Consider the following 18,952-nt stretch of genomic DNA (forward strand, 5'->3'; position numbering starts at 1 on the left):
GCGCTCGTCTCATCCCTGATCCAGATCGGGACAGCCCTTTGACACGAACCAAATGCGCAAACTTTCCAGCTGAGTATGGTGCGCGCGCGGGGAGACGGGATACCAAATGTCTCACGCTTGCGGGCATCTAGATCAGGCTCAACAGTTTGAGGATCTGTCTTCCTCGTATACGAGCCTCGTCATCGATCGTTATGCATTGCGATCGCTTCAAGCGATGTATCTGGATATGTATATATGTACTTTTGTGATGTATCAAGGATGTGCAAGGTGCGCCAGGTCAGAAGGTGTCCGAGCTTCGTGCAAAGGCGGGGAAGGGGGCCAACTGGTGCCGACTGAACCTGCAAGTCTCACATGCAATTTACGTTTTGGCCGTGTCCAGGATGCGGAAAGCCAGAACGAACGAATGCTGCTTTTCGTTGCGATCGGCATGTCTGTCGGCAAGGTATTTTCCGAAATTCAGTGTTGTTTTTCGGCGGGCTATGCCAAAGTTTGTTGCACATCGTTGCTATAACGGTGTTGCAATGCGATGCCGAAAGCTCCGTCACGGGGGCTTAAAGCGGCAAGTACCAGCCGTTCATGAGCCAGACTTTTGCCGATCAGTGAAGTGTCAGTGGTGCTCCACCAAAACTAGGCTGAGTCTGACCATGATCAGATTGAGATCGGAAGAAACTGACTAGTGACATCAGACGCACAATCGTATGGCACGTTGGATTGAGCATTAATCGCATTTCGAGCGTGATTGACCCTTTCGTTAGGCCGGTCTTGCGGCAAGGGTCGGTAACTATATTAGAAGCTACATATAGGTGCACAGCAGTGCGTACGAGGCCCATCGCGCCGTTTCAGACTCAGTGCAACGTATGAGGGCCGCCAGGCAAATGTAAATGGAACGTTTGAAAGCAGCAAATAGAAGCGTACAGAATATTGGCCCGCGTGGGCGGATACAGTCTTCGTTTTAGGTAAGGGGATAAAGTCGAAAACAGTCAGGTTACTGTGCGCTGCTAGAGGGGGGTATAGTGGTTCGTGGAGCAAGGGAATAGGAAGATGGAAAATGAAAGTCAATGAAGGAGTAGTGAGAAATAGAAGCCATGCTAATGATGCTGATGCGAGAATGCGGCAAGATGCGGCAATGAAAGAAAATCCAAACGGTGACTGTAATGCAGAATGCTAGCCGTGTGTGTATGTCCCTGATCCCGGTGTTCTAGACCGCAAGTGTTGCACAGTCTTGCTACTCCAAACCCAAGCGATTCAGGAAGCTTGTTCCACAAAAGAAAGTGGTCGTCAGCGTTACGTGCTGTGACAGGCGTCACAGGCCCTTGGATGAGTGACATGTCCATTTCGCTAATGGATCGCGTCGACGCTTTCGAGCTTGGCCGTTGTGAAGTTGGGCTCTGACACACGTCGCATCTCGGAAGGAAGGCTCTCGGAGCTGCGCTTGATTCGTAGCTTCTCCATCAGCTTGCCAATGGTGACATACTCCTGGGGCTCCACGACGAAACCGGCGTTCTGTGACTGGAAGAAGGTCATGACGAGCTCGAGAGCGCGTGCAGCTTCTTCTTGGGACGGTGTGATGGGCGAGGAGTCGGCTGATGAGCCTTTGTCGTCGATGGAACCTGGGAGAGGAGGGGGCTGCATCGAATTGGGCATCTGGGTAGGTGAAAGCGACATTCCTTCCTCAATGACTGGCAGTGTACCAGGCATCTCGGTCATGGGCGAATCAAGTGCACCGCTACTGACGTACTTGGGAGTGATATCATCAGATGAGCCAGGTGGTGACATGTACTGCTCAACACCAACAAGCATGGGGAAGGTTTGGCTTCGGGGCCTTTGGAAGTTGTTGTTCCCTGGCTGTCCATTCGCAGGCTGGCGGCTTCCCATGAATGGACTCGGGCCGCATGCTGAATCAGGCGTGAAGAAAGGCGAAGAAAGCGACGTGGGGCTTGTGGCTGTATCCGTGAAGACGCTTGACAAAGACGTACTGCTCTGTGAGTGGAAGGGTCGGCGATGGTTCGAAAAGTCGTATGTGTCTGGGCTTTCTGTCTTGAGATTTTCCTGACTCTTCTTCGCTGTCATGGTCGTTGTCGCTGGAGATATCCCACCAGGTGAGGTAGGCGAGATGGCCCCCGGGGTATGCACATTGGATGGCGGATTCGAAGTCCCCTCCGACTCTTCTGCTATCGAAGTCTTTCGTGACCTTGCACCACTGAGGTGATTCTTTTGCTTGAACTTTTCCAACCAGCTCGCACTATTTACCTTGAGGTGGCTCTCCGAGTTGCCGACGGTCTGAGCGAAGAAGCGGGCCTTCTCTCGGATCTGAGCATCTGACAGCTGTGCTCCCTGTTTCTGATGGTTTCGTGCCCAATTCGACAAGGCACGTTCGATATCCGGGAATTTGCCTTTCGACCTTTTTATGGGTGATCGGCTACCATCGTCCTGGTACAAGTATTTCTCCTTCTGGCGCAACACTTTCGAAACGGTACTACAAAACTGTCAGCACGGGAAGAGACATGCAGGGTTTGCAGTGGTACCTTCGCTCTACGCCGAACATTGCTAGGATACCGTTAGTAAAAGATCCATGTGAGTCTTGTGCGTGGTGCTGGCATACCTCCAATTTCCGTTTGCTTGACAGTGGGATTTTCTTCATGGTATTGGCACATGCGTCTGCGGTCCGAGTCTGTGAGAGTCTTCCGAGGTGTCGACGAAGTGCGGGAATGTGTTGAGCTCGCTGAGACTGGCGTTGCTGATGCCGGCGTTATCGGTGGTGGGGCTGAGGGGAACAGTGAAGCTTGGTAAGTCGACTGGCTGGTCAGCATGCTCGGCCATTGCGGCATCTGCGGCATGATCAGAGGCTGCAGCTGTGGATGCGTAGTCCTTGGTGTCGGATGAGTTTGGTGGGGTGGATGCATGCCGTTCCCGTAGATGGGTTCCATCGGGAGCGGTGCAAAGCCGTTGAAGCCATTATAGTCTTGGACTGGAGACTGATGGTGTGGGTTGTATCCATTATCGCCATGCCATCCAGAATGGTGATCCTCGAAAGGTTCCTGGTGGTGGTGATGGTGGTGGTCGTGATCCATTTGCAACTGGCTCATGTCGAATGGCAGTACGTATTGGAGTTGTGTATCCGTGCGAGTGTGGGAACAAGTGTCCGTGTTGGGTGCGGAGCAGAAGTAGGGTGCCAGACGGGCATATGCACCTGCACCGTGGTGTTGCTATACCTAGGCGGCGTGGGTGACCTCAGAGCGGCCGAGCGCATACATGCATGAGACGAGATTTTGGTTCCTGAGGCGAAACAGCGACAAGTCAATGTACCGCAGTAGCGGGGGTAGCGCTGACAAAAGGCGCTGGGTATGACAGAGGTCAAAACATATAGGTATAAAGCAGCGCGGCAAAGCAATGGCCTTAGATGGAGAATTGAAACTGCAGGGAAAGCCTGGCGCGGCGGGCCTGCAGCGCGTACTTGAGGATAAGTCTGGGGACACTGGTAACAGGCCCTGGCTGTGCGATGCGGGCGCGGCCTACTGCAGCTGGCGGGAGAGGAGCCCTGTTTGTTTCGAGCCCAAGCTTGCCGGCAAGCCTGGCGTGTGCACAGTGATCCTGGTCGCCATTCGGCCAAGCGACGAGCGACGACGTTGGGCTTAGCGTGTGCGGGTCTCTCATCGGGGATGCGCCCCTAGGACAGCGCGGGCCAGAATTATGCGGCCGCCAGGCTAGCTCGCCAGTGCATGCCTCGACGCCTGACTCCTAGCAAGGGCAAATGGGATGTCAAGGCAGCCGGGTGGGATCATCCCATCAGGGCCCTCGCACCGCTGAGCACGTCGCAGCCGGCTAATCTGACGCTTCCCGAACAAGACATGGTCTGAGTGGAAGCGCCATATTGGCTTCGCCTCGTGCGCCCAGCGAAATACATCCTGGCCGTTGCCGTACGCTCGTGGCGCGAAACAGTGGTAGCCGATTCAATGCTGCTCAGGTACGCGAGCGTGTGGCGATTCCCACGGCAGGGGCAAGACGTCAATCATCGGCTGTGCATAAAGGAGAGACAGAAAGTGTCGACGGCTGAAACGCTTTCGGAAAGCTGCAATAATCGCGCCCATGGAAAATCGAGGTTTTGCCGACCAGCCACTCAGGCTTTCGGGAGCGATAATGATTTAGCGCCCGACTGACAGCGTGCCCTCTGAGTCGCCAGCACAGCTAACCCCTGCTGATTTCTCCGAGTCGACCGCTGCGCCCGTTAGCAGACCAATAAGGAAAACCGACGCCTCAAAAATTGGGCCAGACAATGCTGATCTGAATCCATCAAATTCCGAAGCAAATATGGAATAAAAACAAATGCGACATGCTGACCCCGTTCCAATAACTCCAGCGGCGCCATTACCACGAGGGTCCGCGACGGCAATGTCTTGAATGACGCCTCCTCGGCAGGGGAAGCAAATGCCTGGTATTGATAGCTCGCGGACGGTATCGGACCGCCACCAGTCAGTCGAGCATTGGCGATTGGCAGGTACGATCCGCGCCGTAAGCTGCGTTGCCCAGTGCTAGTGTCGTCCTGATGTCGTCCGCGGTGCTACTGGAACGAGCCCTCGGCCAATCCAGGCCGCGAGATCGGCTCCAAGCCTCGCTCTCTTCGTCATCTTAATGCTGCGACCTAGTATTGGTATCGCAGTGAGACATGTTCAGCCATCCAGAAGGCCCTTCTGCTCTACTCACTATTTCCCAAGACCGGATCCATAACGCCTGTCGTATCTCGTAATCACGAGACCTTATCTAGCGCTTGACAATAGTGACTGGTCGGGTCGTCAGCTCACGATATCCATTTAGAGAGATAATACTGGGATACATACCGATGTCCTCGTCGGCAAGCTCATGAGAAAGTCCCACACGCTGGGGCTGATGCTTGCATGATTTCCCGTAAACAATAGCGTGCTTGAAGTTGTCGACAATTGTCTTGTGGATGGAATTACACTACAGAGCGGTTAGCGCGTCGCGTTTAAGATGAGGGGGAGACTTACGAAGTCTTCAATGGTACAGGCTGTTGATCGCAATACCACTGGCGCCGAGTAATCCGGCATCTTGCCCTTGGGTTTGGTGTAAACACGAACGAGATTGAGCTTCTCCCACATCTGCTCGAGGAGCTCATCGATGTTCCACCCGTGCTCGGAACTGATGGGACAAGCGTTCGGAATGCGGTAGAGTAAATCGAGCTCTTCGATACTGATAGCATCAATCTTGTTCAAAGCGTAGATGACGGGGATATAGCTTCGTCCCTTGGCCTCAATAACATCGATCAAATCATCGACCGTGGCGTCGCATCGAATAGCTACGTCGGCGTTTGCCATTCGGTACTCGTTCAGCACCGCCTTGATTTCGCCATGGTCGATATGTGTGAGGGGAACCGTCGCGGTGATGTTGATGCCTCCCTTGTCCTTCTTCTTGAGCACAATGTTTGGCGGGCTCTTGTTGATTCGAATGCCGAAGCCCTCCAGTTCGTTCTCGATGACGCTCTTGTCGGTGAGGGGTTTGTTGACGTCGAGAACGATGAAGATCAAATGGCAGGTCTTTGCGACGGCGATGACCTGTCGTCCACGACCTTTACCGTCCTTCGCACCCTGGATAATACCGGGAAGATCGAGAATCTGGATTTTGGCTCCGTTGTACATGACTTGACCCGGTACTGTAGTAAGCTATATGTTGTCAGTACTGATTCTAGTAACAAGCGTATCCAACCCACCGTTGTGAACTCATATGCAGCGGCTTCCGAGTGCTGTCCGGTCAATTTGCTCATGAGCGTACTCTTGCCCACGGAGGGGAATCCAATAAAACCAACACTGGCAACACCAGTCCTAGCAACATCGAATCCTACACCTCCACCGCCGCCACCGGACGAGGGCTCGAGCAGCTCTCTCTTAAGCTTCGCGAGCTTTGCCTTCAGTTGCCCTGTTCATGTATAAGCATACCAGTATGGAGTATCCGTTCATGAGGCCATACCAAGATGAAAAGACGTCGCCTTGTTCTTCTGGGTCTTGGCCATCTACGTCTCGTGTAAGTCATCGTGTTACGGTCGCGTATTGGGGTGTGGCTTACTTCGGCCTCGATGTCCTTGATCTGCACACCCTGTTAGCGCGTGGAATGGCGATATGCTGCGGCACTCAATACTTGCCTTGTCTACTGTGGTCGCCATCTTGAATTACTGTGTATCCTGACTTGCTCTGAGCCAGCGTGGAGAGGCGATGTTGTTGTTCAGAAATTTGATGCGACGCACGCCGCCAATGACGAAGCGGGGCACGGCTTCCCGGCAGTACCTTTCACCGCCACCTGATAAGGTTAGCGTTCAACGCAGCACCCTTCCATCCCGGCTTCCATGCACATGTTTTTCATAAAGCTGAAGAGCCCGATACGAAGAGGACGCGTTCGGGGTCTTGGCTCTTCACATCGGTGACTACACCCACCACTCTGGCTGAGCATATGAGGTGCATCACATGTCGGCGAACTGCTGACCGCCATGGATCCACATATCACAAGCTCAGAACGCGCCAATTGTTACATAATGAAGCAAGCCCAGTCCTGCACAAGCAGCATTGAAGGCAGGCAAGCCAACGCTCTTACCCTCCAAAGGCTGTGTGTATTTAAAGCCCGCGCACCGAACTCTCTTCGTCGTAACTCCGTCTGCAATAACATCATAACCAACGACACGCTCGCCACATTTCTTCTTCCTCACATATCAACATCGTTACCATGATCGGTCGCAACACTGAAGAGGATAGCTTCCATTCGCTCGTGCAGGAGATCAACAAGGTGCTCGGCCCCAGCAACGGCATAGACTCGGATGACGTAGACGAGAATGAGCTCCAGGAGTTGATGAAGGCATACACCTCGGAAGAGTCGGAGTGGGAGAAATACTACTTCCCATCTGAGACATTACCATACACACGGAATGTTGTCGACAAAGGCAACGGCAAGAGTAACTTGGTACAGTCAACGATTCTCGAGTCAACGAAGGTGGTGCTAATCGACCAGCTTATCCTAGTATGGGGTCCTGGAAAGAAGAGCCCGATTCACGAGTAAGTTCTCATATCTTGCGACAGTTGACATTAGCATGCCTTACCTCGCGAACAACATCCCATGGCTCCAGTCTCCTGTACGATGAAGCGACCCCGTTCGCCGATCTACTTTGATCGATGTGTCAGCAGGAGACACGCCGGTAAGACGAACTCTCGATAATCCATCCTGGACACACCTCACGTTCTCGAATGCGCAACTTAGCGTTGCAAGATATAGTACTAACATCACCCCAGTCACGCAAACGCCCATTGCATCATGAAAGTCCTCAAAGGCAGCCTGACAGAAACTCGTTTCGCAACCCCTACCGAAGACGACGCTCAAAACCAGCGGCCCATGACCAAATCCCAAGAGACTACTTTCACTGAAAACGAAGTCACATACATGGCTGACACGCTTGGTGTGCATCGTATTTCAAACCCGCACCCCACAGACTACGCAGTCTCGCTACATTGTAAGCATCAACTCTTCCATCCTACTTTACACTTCACTACGCTTTGATCAGATAGCAGACACTACACAGCCCTCGCACTCTCTTCTCTACTTCACACCATTGCATCATCGATCGACTAATCAACCACAGTATACACCCCACCCAACGCCGCAACATACGGCTGCAACGTCTTCAAAGAAGACACATCCGGCGTCGTTCACAACACGACGTGCCATTTCTACTCCGAGTACGGCGTCCGAACGGGGAGGAAGTAGGCTCTGCCTCGTTCGCAGATCCGTTCCATCATCGATAGCATTGTTTGGTTCTGGAAGAAGACTTGGAGACGGATACGTGGATACTTTACAAATAGAGCAGCGGGTTTCAGGCGCTTATCGAGTAGGGGTTCGTCGATGGGAGATTAGGATACTACACGGGCTTTTCGTTAGACTACTATGCTAGTCATTTTTGACGTTAATTAAAGGTCATTCAACATGCAAGCCGGAGCACGTCAACGTAGGGAAAAAACCCGAACAGGTCTCGAGCCTACATTAACGTTAGCCCACCTACTTTGCAGGTTTCTACGTTAATGTAGGCTGCCAGGCCGTTAAGGTTTTTCCTTGCATGAGGTAGGAGAGTCAGTGGAGTCGACTGAAACACAACATCACCCAGTCTCGTGTACACATTGACTTAACATGTCAATTATTCTATGCACAATCCTCAGAATACGTCAAACAGAACAGCAATGTATTCCAACTCCATCTATCCAACATCCATTTTCTCCTTCACACCCTCCACCTCACCTAATCCTACGGGCCCGCAAACCCGATCTCCTCCCTCTTATCATCCACCACCCTCCCATACTCCAACAGCAACCTAAAGAACCAAACCTCAAAGTCCACATTTCTCAACACCCTATCGTGCCACTCAGAACTCCTCTTGGCAATAAGCCGCGCCTTCTTCTCGCCCTCACTCGCGCCATTGCCCCCCTTCTTCGTCCCATCCGCCTTGACTCTCTCAACAACGCCATCGCCATCATCGTCGAAAACCTGTGTACCGCTAAACCACCGTACAAGATCGAGATGTTCGTCGCCGAGGAGGGAGAGGGGGATATAATGCACCCAGGGCCGTAGCCACTCGGCGTGCCATTCGCGGAATAACGCCATTTTGTACGTCAGACTGCGGGACTTGAGGAAGCTGTAGAAGCGGCCGGAGAAGGCGTTGCCGTCCATGTCGAGGAGGTGCTTGTAGTACCATGCGTCTTGGCCGTCGACGCGTTCGGTCACGTCGAAGAATTCGTTTTGCGCGTCGCAGTCGCCGGGGTCGCATTGGCCGATGTGGGAGAAGTGGACGTCGATGAGGTCTTTGAGGGCTTTGCGCTCGATCGAGGTTACGGCGTAGGTTGAGGTGGGGTTGGAAACGGGTTCGAGGACTTTGGCGGTGTCGGGGGCGTTCAGGCGTTGGACGACGTGCTGGCGGTGTTGACGTCGCCAGCCGCCGTTGCGACTGAAACCTCCTGTCGTGGAGCCGCGCCAGTAGAGGCTGTTGGTTTTGTTCTCCCAGGTCGTGTCGTGTGTCTCGTCGTAGCCCACTTTGCCCATCCAGTACCATGGACTGGGGTATAGGATGTCCTGGAAGCTGGAAATCTTCGACTGCGAGAAGACGGGTGTCAGCTCATGAATGATGCTGAAGGCGTTGGGTCGCTCGAAAAATCCGAATGTCGACGAGAATGAGGGTGAGTTGCAGATATCGGAGAAGGCGGTCGTGTTATAGATGAAGCCGAGGTCGCTGGCCGCATAGGCTGTGAAGTTGTCGGCAGCGTAGTCTTCGAAGGTTTGGGCCTGAGTGCCAGGAGAACACGATAGCCGCGAATGCGTCCATGTCTGCTGATGCGCAAAGCGATTAAACTTGGTCGTGCTAACTTCAGCAAATCGTGTACCATCACTCAAGTCGTCTGGACGAGCGGAGAAGGCATTGCGAGGTGCAGTGTTCTTTGCAGTGCGCGGTAGAATTTCGTCCCTCGCCTTTGCCACCATCGACGACAATAGATTGTCAGGCACAACGACTCGCGGTTCGTCATGCAAGTTGAAGCCCAGATCCATATCGGGCAGATACTGGACGAACTGCTTCATCATGCCAATGGTAGCCTGTTGTTGCCATTCATCGCCGCCTTGGTAGTTCTCTACGGCGCCATGGCGTATCGCAATTGCAAGCATTGAGCTATCTTCATGACCTAACGCATTCGCAATGCGCGACCGAATCGTCGATGGTTTGAGCGCCCAGAAGGGTAGCAGCATCTCATTGATCGTGTCGTATTCGTCTATCATCACAACACCGTTGCGCGTCGCAAACTCGTACCATTTGTCGAAGTGCGGAGGTGGCGAGATCCCGTTTCTGCGTCGGTACTCTCGAACCGCATCAGCGAGAGACTTGGATTGTCGGTTAAGAGTGCCTTGGAAGTCTGCCTCTGCTGCGTCAATCAATTGCGCAGCCGGATGACCCTTGGTCATATCTACCGACATTGGAGCAAGTGGCATTCCAGGCGGGGAAAGTGGTATGTTGGTAAGAACACCATGCGTGATGTGTCGATACGTTTGTGGTCCAGTGAAACGTCCGAAAAGTAAAGACCCCACTGCAAGAGCCATAACGATGAAGATAAAGCGACGCAGTCGCTTAGAGCGCCGCGAATCCATGATAATGGGAGATCTGGACGACTCAAAAAAGTGTACAAGTGCCGCCCCGTCGTAAATGAGGGTAAACAAAACGATGGAAAAGGTCGGGGCGAAGTGTAGTTTCGCAGCAAGGTGAGAGAATATGGCCAACAGAGAGGTATTTACAGCGCCATATTGAGAGATCTATCGGCTGATTAGCTTGATATTGTGACAGTGCGTTGAGAGAGTGAAAGCTACGTCTCTGGTCTTGGAACCTGAAAGCAAAAGCTAGGGTGAAAGCCATGGCGACGGGTACGGCGCGGCAGGACGCCAGACCCGCGTTTGGTAATAAGACAGCGTAATTAGGCAGTTCAACAGTAATCTGGAAAAACGTACGTACCAGAACGAAAACAAGAACATTTACAGTGGTGTGAACCGGCAACATCCACAAGAAGCGCTGCAGGATGCGGAAATTGTGCACATCCCTCCACTCCCGGTCATACTCTCTGTATACAGGTTCCCATGATATCGTGCTTGCGGTCAAGGACGACTCGGTAAGGATAGACGCAATCCCGCATACAACTGCAATGGCCACTGCGACGTCTCTGAGCGCAGCCAGTCGCTGCGGCCTCGAGGCACCACCCACTGAGGCGCGCCGCAACGTACTCCCGTTCACAGACCCAAGTCCTCGCTTGCCGCCCTCGCCCTCTTCTGTCGCGGCTTGTATGGTAGACTCAAACAGGACGAGGCCAGTAGCCGCGAAGATGGCACTGCTGAGACCGAGCGCGACCGTGGTAGGGACTGCGTAGACGCCTAGAACAGCGCTCGCAGAGACAACGAGAACTGCCAGTATCCCGTATGATTCGGTGTGAGGCTGTCGCTCCGGGGACGTCTTGGTCTCGGCTGCAGGGCCATCGAGAACGGTCCAGGTGGGTAGGGCGAGGTGTTTTGCGACCAATTGGTTCTCGGAGAACAGGACGGTGAAGAGGGGAATCAGGGCCTGAAGTGCTGTTAGACGGTCGCATGTTGTCCCTATATCCCGTCCGAAAGTACCTTGGTCGCCCAGATGCCCTGCTTATCGCATGCTGCGCGGTCGCATATCACAGACAGGCCCAGCAGCGCGCCAGCCAGCCAGCTCGTCTTCCTCTTGACGCTGTCGCTGTTCGAATATATGCCCACCCAGGAGACAGTCGGCACCCATACTATCAGCCAGGATATCGTCGTTATGAGCAGCGAATGCTGGACCGGTGTGTGCACGTTTGCGACAGCCGCGAGAATGCTGTAGAGCAGCGGGGCGAGCAGGTGGTGGTACTTGACGACATTATCGGCAAGTATGGAGACGGCCGGGTGCATTGGAGCAAGAGGGGGGTCAGCGCTCGTCGGAGGGCATCGAGTTGTCTGGCATGTGTTGGGTTGCGCTGTTGTCCGCGCCGGAGAGCCGCAACATGCAACCGTGCGCATCTGCAGGGTCGTGAGTGACGCCATGCCCGAAGCCACATCTTTTTTCATCCCCACAACTACAAAGCCATTGTCTTGGGTTCTATGTTTGCATGTATCTCAATTAGACCCAGGATTGAATATAAGTCCATCAGGCCTCAATTTATTTCCAAAAGGTTGCACAACGATTTGTGGCACGACGCAAGCTCAAACAGGCCCAGAAGCGAGCCAGAGTTGAGATGCGCAATTCAGCTACCTCACTTCGTGCTGAGATCAAGACGTCTGTCGATCTTTGGAATGCCAAGACAGGTATAGTTCTCTAGCTCTCAGCCATCGGCTGCCTGTTCCCTTTATCATCTGCTATGTTCGACTCTTCGTATGAGTCTCTCATTACGTGGCTTGACTTGTATCGATACATCAAATCCAGAAGGCACGATGCCCAGTGACCCATCAAACCTGAAGATTTCACAAGTACCCACCATCTTCAATGCAAGATCGTGTATTTATGGGTATCTTCATGGCCTCGGTCTAGCGAGACTTGTCTGCGATGCTACGTACAGTCTTTCCCTGTCACATCTGGAGCCTACGTTGACGTTGGATCACCCACTTCGCATGTTTCTACATTGATGTAGGCGGCAAACCTGTTCAGTCTTCAACGGAAGCGTCGTTTCCTTTTCCGCAAAAGGCTTCGGGCAAAGCTCGCACAGCGAAGACGAAGGCGCGCGTCATCGCGTGACGACGCGTTTACGGAAGGCACCATGGCTGTACTCGCGCAAACTTCTCTCTTACATCCTCTTGCGTGAGTCTTCCTCTCAACCCGAGCCACCCTAATTTACGCTATAATACAAGCCATCAACACAAGTAGCAATAAGACCACTACCAGACGACTCGCAGTGTCATATTCTGCGCCTACCTTACGAGATCCTTACGTCTGTTCTGGCTGAGGTGAGTATCTCCTTCACGTCTGTACTACTCTGCTAACGTGTCTACCGTAGCTAAACCAACGCGATCAGATTAACATATCGAAGACCTGTGTGCATCTCTAGGAGTTGGCATACCCTATATCACATTCCACCAACCTACCTATATCCGCAACTCACCCGCCTTCACTTCCCCCACTTCATTTTCTCAAATACATACACCCACCGACCGCAAAGATGGACAACGACGACAATCAATGGGAAGACGAGGGTGGTAGTGTAGCGGTATTGTAGTTGTGCTGGGTCATGTAGACGGCCGCGCCTTCCCATCTCAAACTCCCCCACCTTCCTCACGAATTATCGTGCCACATGGCCGTGCTAGCGTGAGGTGAGGTATAACGAATTTTCCAGTTGACGTCTGCATCTTCTGGTAAGCTACGTACAGCATACCTCGTAAGTGAAGCTCTTTGCCCCCACGACTGCCGCAGGAATGCCATCCTGTCTACCACGATCCTCGCCCGACGAACCCACCACTGCGCAGCTTCGAGCGATACAGAAGAGACTAGGAAGAACTTCGAAATGGCCAGAGAATCGCCAGGCGCAGGTCTTTGCATGATATGGACGTGGAGCGACACTGCACGATGTCGCATGGCGACCGCAAAGCTGAGTGACACTCCAACCCTTCACACAACCATCCCTCGACTATATACCCAGCCTGTTCTCTTGCGTCTGTTCATCCAAAGCTGTGCGTGGTAAGCTGTCTTCCTGCCCCTCGGCTTTGGTCGATCGAGCATAGTCTTCTCCTTTCTATAGTTCGACTCGTCCATCGTCCGATACTTACATACCTTTGACTGTGCAGACAGTGCTAACCATATCATTAGTTTCGAATTCCGACTGGACGATATCCATCACCTATCACCCGCAATACATCTTCCCTCCCCTCGAGAAACCCCACACATACCTACACGCACACTCTTGGGCAATGAAAACCTACGCTATAGCTCTGCTAGTGCTCTGGGATGACCTCTTCCTGCCTCTCATGCCGCTTCATGCGCGTCAGGTGTTTCAGTTCCTACAGCCTTGCTCTGATATACAACAACTGCTTGTTGTTCCTTGAAGAAGTTCAATGCTAACCTATTGCAGCTTCGATATTTCCGATCCTCGTTCTCATCGATAAACAAACGCGATACACCAAGACAGGACGGCATTCGACAATGACAACAACGACCGGCAGGCGGACTATCGTACATGGAAGTACTCATGCTGACATTCGTGTACGCATAGCAGCATCGCTCTATATACAATTCATCTTCTATGCTTCATTATACCCCTCCATTCCCCATCCGCCCAAAGCCGCAGATCATCTGTCGTCATACCTTCCCAAACCAACCCGTGGACCTCGCACCTCACACGCCAAACAAACATCACGATACCAACCAAACCCACCCCTCCACCCACACCACCCACCAACACCGCGCCAAACCCACAACAAACCACGCGTCCTCGCATCCTTCCCTCATCACGATACACGATACCCCACTTCCCAGCCTTGTCCCCCCACCAACCAACAAAGTCCTCACGCGCCCCATCACAGATCGAAGATCCTCATCTCCACAACCACGCAACTTGAAACGCACTCACGTTCCCTAGACAGGAAGTTGGCGATGCTGTCGACCCGCCTCACTCAGCATATCCAACGCTGAGGGGTCTCGCTTACAACGTAGGATTTGCGATCGCCGTCGATCCACACCTGATTAGATGTGTGTTGCGGGACGGGGGACGGAAGGGGAGGTGGGTTGTTGGAGGTGTACGTCAGCTAATTTTGATGTGTATAAGGACTGGTCCGAGGAACAATGTCAACACGCTGTCATCTTGATTTCTACTTGGTTTTCGCCAAGGTGTCACGATCACGATCACCTTTTGACGTGATGTTGTTGTTATCCCGTGGGGTAGCATGGCATGGCATGGCATAGCATAGCGGGGTATCCTACCCGTCCACTCAACCCAACCATTCAAGCATTCGCCTATCGACAGCCAACATACAAACATCACGATGATATCCCATCCACGTAACAAACAACCATCACCATGAATCTTAGCGCCTCTCCCTCTTACTTACCTTCCAGCCCGGAAGCAACCATCCCATCCAGCCATCCAGTCGGATCTCCAGCAACAACGAAGCTAGACCCAGTGTTTGGGTACTAACGCTCACCCGGCGCCCCGGATTATGGTGTCCCAAACTAAGCTATCAACTGAGGAAGGTAAAGCACGATTTTCCCCCAACCTCCAACGGTCTTGGCCGCTTTTCCAGTCAGCTCGCAGCTCCGTCCCAGCACGCTTTATCTCGGCGACCCAACGTTGGGTTGGGTTATCAAAAAGGACCGGTTGCCCCCGCCTCTCTTTCCCGTCTCTGTGTTGTCAATTTCCTCGTCTCTCGTCAGCTTTGGGCTTTCATATACGAACGGGGTCCTGCTCGGTCGGGAGCACTTCGATTTCCTCACTCAAAGCAAATACACTCGCACGTTGGGCACTCTTCCCTTTCGACTGAGATGTTTTATTTGGCATTTCAATCTTGATTCCTCTCATCCTCAAGGTTCGTTTCGAAAAAAAGGTTTCCACAGCCGAATGTACAAGAAGATGGCTGGACCATACACACATTGGAAAGACCCCTCGCCTCTCCTCTCCTTCCATCCAGGCCACGCTATCCAGCGTGGCCATCATGGTCCTCCCGTCGTCATTGAAAGTATTTGTAAAGTTATATGGGTTTATGTCAAAATAGGCTGAAGTTTCTTGGTGAAGAGATGAAGATTGGGCAAGAAAAAAAGATAAGGAAAAGAGAAAAAACTCCGGGATATTTGTTGCAGGTGCTAGGCTCTCGACGCAAAGGTGAGCAAAAGACGGCAGGTTCGGATGATTGACCTGTACTTTAACCTCAAGGGCGTCGTCGGGGTTGTGACGGCCCTCTCCTCGGTGTGCAGGCTGCGTCTTTTTCCTTCGCGGAGATAGATTGCTAAATGGCTGGTATTTGGTTTGTGGTACAGGGCCGGAAGTACGGTGGGAAATGGAGGCGATGGAAAGAAACATGGCAAGAGATGTCGGGACGTCGTAAGGGCGTGTCAAGCGCAGAAGGTTCCTACTCCTCCATCCATCCGAAGATCTCGTCGTCGTCCTCGTCGATGCGGCCGCGGCTGCGCGAGTTGGAGTAACGGTAGTCCTCTTCGTCGGCGAAGTGGTCGTCGTCCATGTCGACGTCCTTGCTCTCGCTGTGGTAGCGGTAGCTGTTGCGCATACTCGACTGCTGCGCGGTGACGGTGGTGCTACCTGACAGGGTACGGGCATTCAGGTCAAAATACTTTGCTGGTAGCGGGGGCACGGGCGGCACGTCCGGCGGGAGCGCAACGGGTCCCGTCTTGGGGGTGCCGTACGAGCAGCTCAGCAGGCCGACGGCGGCAGCGAGGTCAGCATGGTCATTGGCATCGTCATGGTAGGAGCCGGCAACCGAGGTGCCTGACGTAGTGGGGCGGTCAGACACGTTGCTCCACTGGCGATAGTGGTGGCCATTACCGTTGTCGGAAAAGACGGTGGACTGGTACGACTGGCTGTAAGCGGAGCTGTTGGCCGAGTAGCGCTTGAGGGAGCGGGTGCCAAAGTGCGAGTGAGGGTAGGATCCTACGGCATGGTCGTCGAGTTGCGGGGGCGGGGTAGTTTCAGTGGAGCTCAACTCCTCACGCAGGTCAGACGAACCCGAGGCAGGCGGGGACGAGCGGTCGCTGTTCTCACCGTCGCTCTCCTTGTTCATGGCGACGAGGACCGAGGCGGCCTCAAGCAGCTGGACCTGCTGGTGCTTGGAGATGAGCAACTTAGATGTGTACTGCCATTCAGGCGTGTGCTCCCAACTAGAAGAAAAGTCAACGCGGAACTATCAAGAGGCATGGCAGTCTATGTGTGCGTGCGAGAGAGGAAAGGGCATTCGTCATGAGTCGTGAAAGTATGTGGGAGGGCCATGCTCGGCCAAGGGTTACTAACAGGTGCTTGGTCAGACAGCTGCTGTGCTTGTAGCCTTTCCCACATTTTTCACATCTCAGATCGCTACCACTTCGCTTGCCGTCGCCCTTGGACAGGCGAGAGCCCTCGCTCGCGCGACGGTTCCGCGACTTGGAGTTGGCCTTGTCCTGCTCCAACATGGTTGCGAGTGTCGGTCCGTCGGTGAGAGCCTCGCTTTTAGCCGCCGCGGCGCCATAACTGCTGGGCCCAAACTGCGCGCCATTGCCGGGCATGCTCGACGCCATTGTGGAGTGGAGGGCCATGTTGGGGCCCCGGAACTGCGACGTCGGCTTGGACGAGCGGCGCAGGCCATTGCTGCTGCCTCCCTCGAGCGGCGCCCCTGACATGCCCTTGGCCGCCGCCGCAATGGCCGCGACATTGGAGGCAGGCGTCTGGCTCATGCTCTTCCGGCGTGTGACGCGATGCGCCGGGTTGAGGTTGGCGGCGGATATCGAGTGCGAGTGCGGGCGGTTCTTGGGGAGCGAGCCGGCCATGGTGCTCGACGAGTGCCGTTGCTGGCTGGCGGGTCGGACGTTGATGGGCTCCTGGCAGGCGGCACGGTCAGCGCAGCTCGGGGCGGTCAATTGGCAGCGTGTGTATAGGTACCTTGTGGACAGTCATGCTTGCAGTAAAAAAGTCGCCGGCCGGGTGTTTGCTTTGTTGTCCGCTTCGTCAGCAAGGCAGCGGAGTAGTTGCACAGCCTCCGAGGTGTCGGAGGTAATAGAGCGAGATGCGGCTGAGAGACAATGCAGGGCAGCGCAGGCGTGGGCGGTAGAAATAATAATCCAAGATGTGTGCGAGAGGCGTCTGCTAGCTGGAGAGGCGCTGATTTCAAAAATAAAGCGTGTGGACAGGTCCCGGAATGCTATTCGACAAGTGGGGTGATGCCCGAGCTTCTGATATGGAGTTACTGTGTCCAACAGAGAGTCTCGATTCGCAGCCTCAGAAATGCGGCCAAATATCCCCGTTTCAGACCCGGCAGCGGTAATAATCAAGGTTAAGGAAGTGGGTGAGATGGGTGCAGCGGTGGCAGCGGCCAGGAACTTTTTATTATTTGGTCGCAAACATGGCACGCGGCATCTGGGGTCAGCCGGACGCTCACAGCCCACGCCCGACCAACGTGACTGATAGCGAGACCCCGGCCGCCTCCTCCTCAAAAGGTACGCGGCAATGCCGTGGCTGAAGCGACAAACGAGGCCGCCCATGCTGCCGCTCCTGTTAAAGACCGCACGGGGCCGTGGCGGGCAGGGAGCGCACCATCGCCCTCGCCCTCTGATTGCATGTTTCACCCATGTTGCTGCTCCAGACACCTCTGACTCTGGCTGCCTCTGCTGCCTCTCCTGCGCATCCCCATGCACAAATCCAGGAACCCTTTGTGCGTGTTCCTGGCGCAACGCAGGTTCTCGAGGCCCCTCGTTAGTGCGCCATACCGTGTGAGCCCCCGCGGCTGTGATTCGAGCGTGATTTCATGTCAAGACACCTGGTCCCGCAATAGGGAACGCCGATCTCGAGCTACTTTGCCCATGGCCGCTTGGGCCAGTCCGGTTCGGGCGGATCAAGGACACGGGGAACCGAGCGCTTGTCTGGAGTGCTGTGGCTAAGGCGAGCCGATCGCTGCTGTGTCGGGCTGCGCGCGCTACACAAGAGATCATCGCCTGCCAACAGGTGTTTGCGCGACCCTCTCTTTTCCTCATTGCAGACAATGTGCAGTTTGCATTATGGCGACTGAGGGCAAAAGACTTATCTGACTCCACTCACCTGGGCACCCACTCGCAAACCGCTCGGATAGCAGGCCAGGCTTGGCGTCATCGCGATCGGTCGCGCACACGGCGTCTGTGCTGCACATTATCGCGCAAGCCACCACCCTGTCGTCTTGCTCGCTGCTGTGGGGTCGCTGGGTGTTGAGTGGTGCGGCACCTGCACCACACAGTCAAAGACACATGACAGCCTGCCAGCCGTACAACAAAACCGCTCGCTCCTACGCTCCTGTCCTACCACCGCTGCGATCGGCTAAGATCAACGGGTCGAGATCGTGGCCTGTCGCAGGGATGCATAGAGTGCCACAGTGACGGATAGTCACTGGCAATGCCATTGTTCGTTGTCGTCGGAGTCCGGGCAGCAGAATGCCATACACGCGTAGTATCCACTTGTCGGTGTAGCCTCTCACCACCAATAACCACCTACGGTAGAGCAGCCGTCTGGCATCAAACTGAGCGGTCCGCAGCTTTGGAATTGGGTACACTGGGCATGTGTAAGACGTTCCGGTGGTGTCTATGCCCATGCAGGTGCTAGAGGGGTGCAATTCGCGCCTGCCGATTCGGGAGTCCCACGGCCTTGGAATAGCTTCGTTGCGAGATTGCGCGCCTTAGCTGAGGGGTCGACGACGCCACAACCTGCATATCCTCACATCACTGTACTAT

At 54.1% G+C, this 18,952-nt stretch overlaps 5 protein-coding genes across 5 annotated transcripts; 1 reads left to right on the forward strand and 4 right to left on the reverse strand.

Moving 5' to 3' along the window:
* Positions 1-1,338: 1,338 nt before the first annotated feature.
* Positions 1,339-2,545, reverse strand: J4E92_002114 (uncharacterized protein; the record flags this gene model as incomplete). The annotated part of the gene is made up of 2 exons (XM_051493520.1): positions 1,339-2,476; positions 2,526-2,545. 2 exons carry the CDS (start codon positions 2,543-2,545, stop codon positions 1,339-1,341), a joined length of 1,158 nt encoding a protein of 385 aa, XP_051356751.1.
* Positions 2,546-4,967: 2,422 nt separating this feature from the next.
* RBG1 (GTP-binding protein rbg1) lies at positions 4,968-6,172 on the reverse strand (the record flags this gene model as incomplete). The annotated part of the gene is made up of 5 exons (XM_051493521.1): positions 4,968-5,675; positions 5,723-5,928; positions 5,980-6,022; positions 6,076-6,096; positions 6,152-6,172. 5 exons carry the CDS (start codon positions 6,170-6,172, stop codon positions 4,968-4,970), a joined length of 999 nt encoding a protein of 332 aa, XP_051356752.1.
* A 554-nt stretch (positions 6,173-6,726) lies between these two features.
* Positions 6,727-7,758, forward strand: J4E92_002116 (uncharacterized protein; the record flags this gene model as incomplete). Its single annotated transcript, XM_051493522.1, has 3 exons — positions 6,727-7,052; positions 7,287-7,459; positions 7,634-7,758. The coding sequence occupies 3 exons, from the start codon at positions 6,727-6,729 to the stop codon at positions 7,756-7,758; spliced, it is 624 nt and encodes a 207-aa protein (XP_051356753.1).
* A 531-nt stretch (positions 7,759-8,289) lies between these two features.
* On the reverse strand, positions 8,290-11,484 carry J4E92_002117 (uncharacterized protein; the record flags this gene model as incomplete). The annotated part of the gene is made up of 3 exons (XM_051493523.1): positions 8,290-9,992; positions 10,798-11,131; positions 11,185-11,484. The coding sequence occupies 3 exons, from the start codon at positions 11,482-11,484 to the stop codon at positions 8,290-8,292; spliced, it is 2,337 nt and encodes a 778-aa protein (XP_051356754.1).
* Positions 11,485-15,621: 4,137 nt separating this feature from the next.
* J4E92_002118 (uncharacterized protein) lies at positions 15,622-17,026 on the reverse strand (the record flags this gene model as incomplete). The annotated part of the gene is made up of 2 exons (XM_051493524.1): positions 15,622-16,384; positions 16,515-17,026. 2 exons carry the CDS (start codon positions 17,024-17,026, stop codon positions 15,622-15,624), a joined length of 1,275 nt encoding a protein of 424 aa, XP_051356755.1.
* Between the last annotated feature and the right edge of the window lie 1,926 nt (positions 17,027-18,952).

Source organism: Alternaria infectoria (genome assembly GCF_024043175.1).
Source record: "Alternaria infectoria strain BMP 0036 chromosome Unknown scaffold_2, whole genome shotgun sequence".
NCBI classification, from domain to species: Eukaryota; Fungi; Ascomycota; class Dothideomycetes; order Pleosporales; family Pleosporaceae; genus Alternaria; species Alternaria infectoria.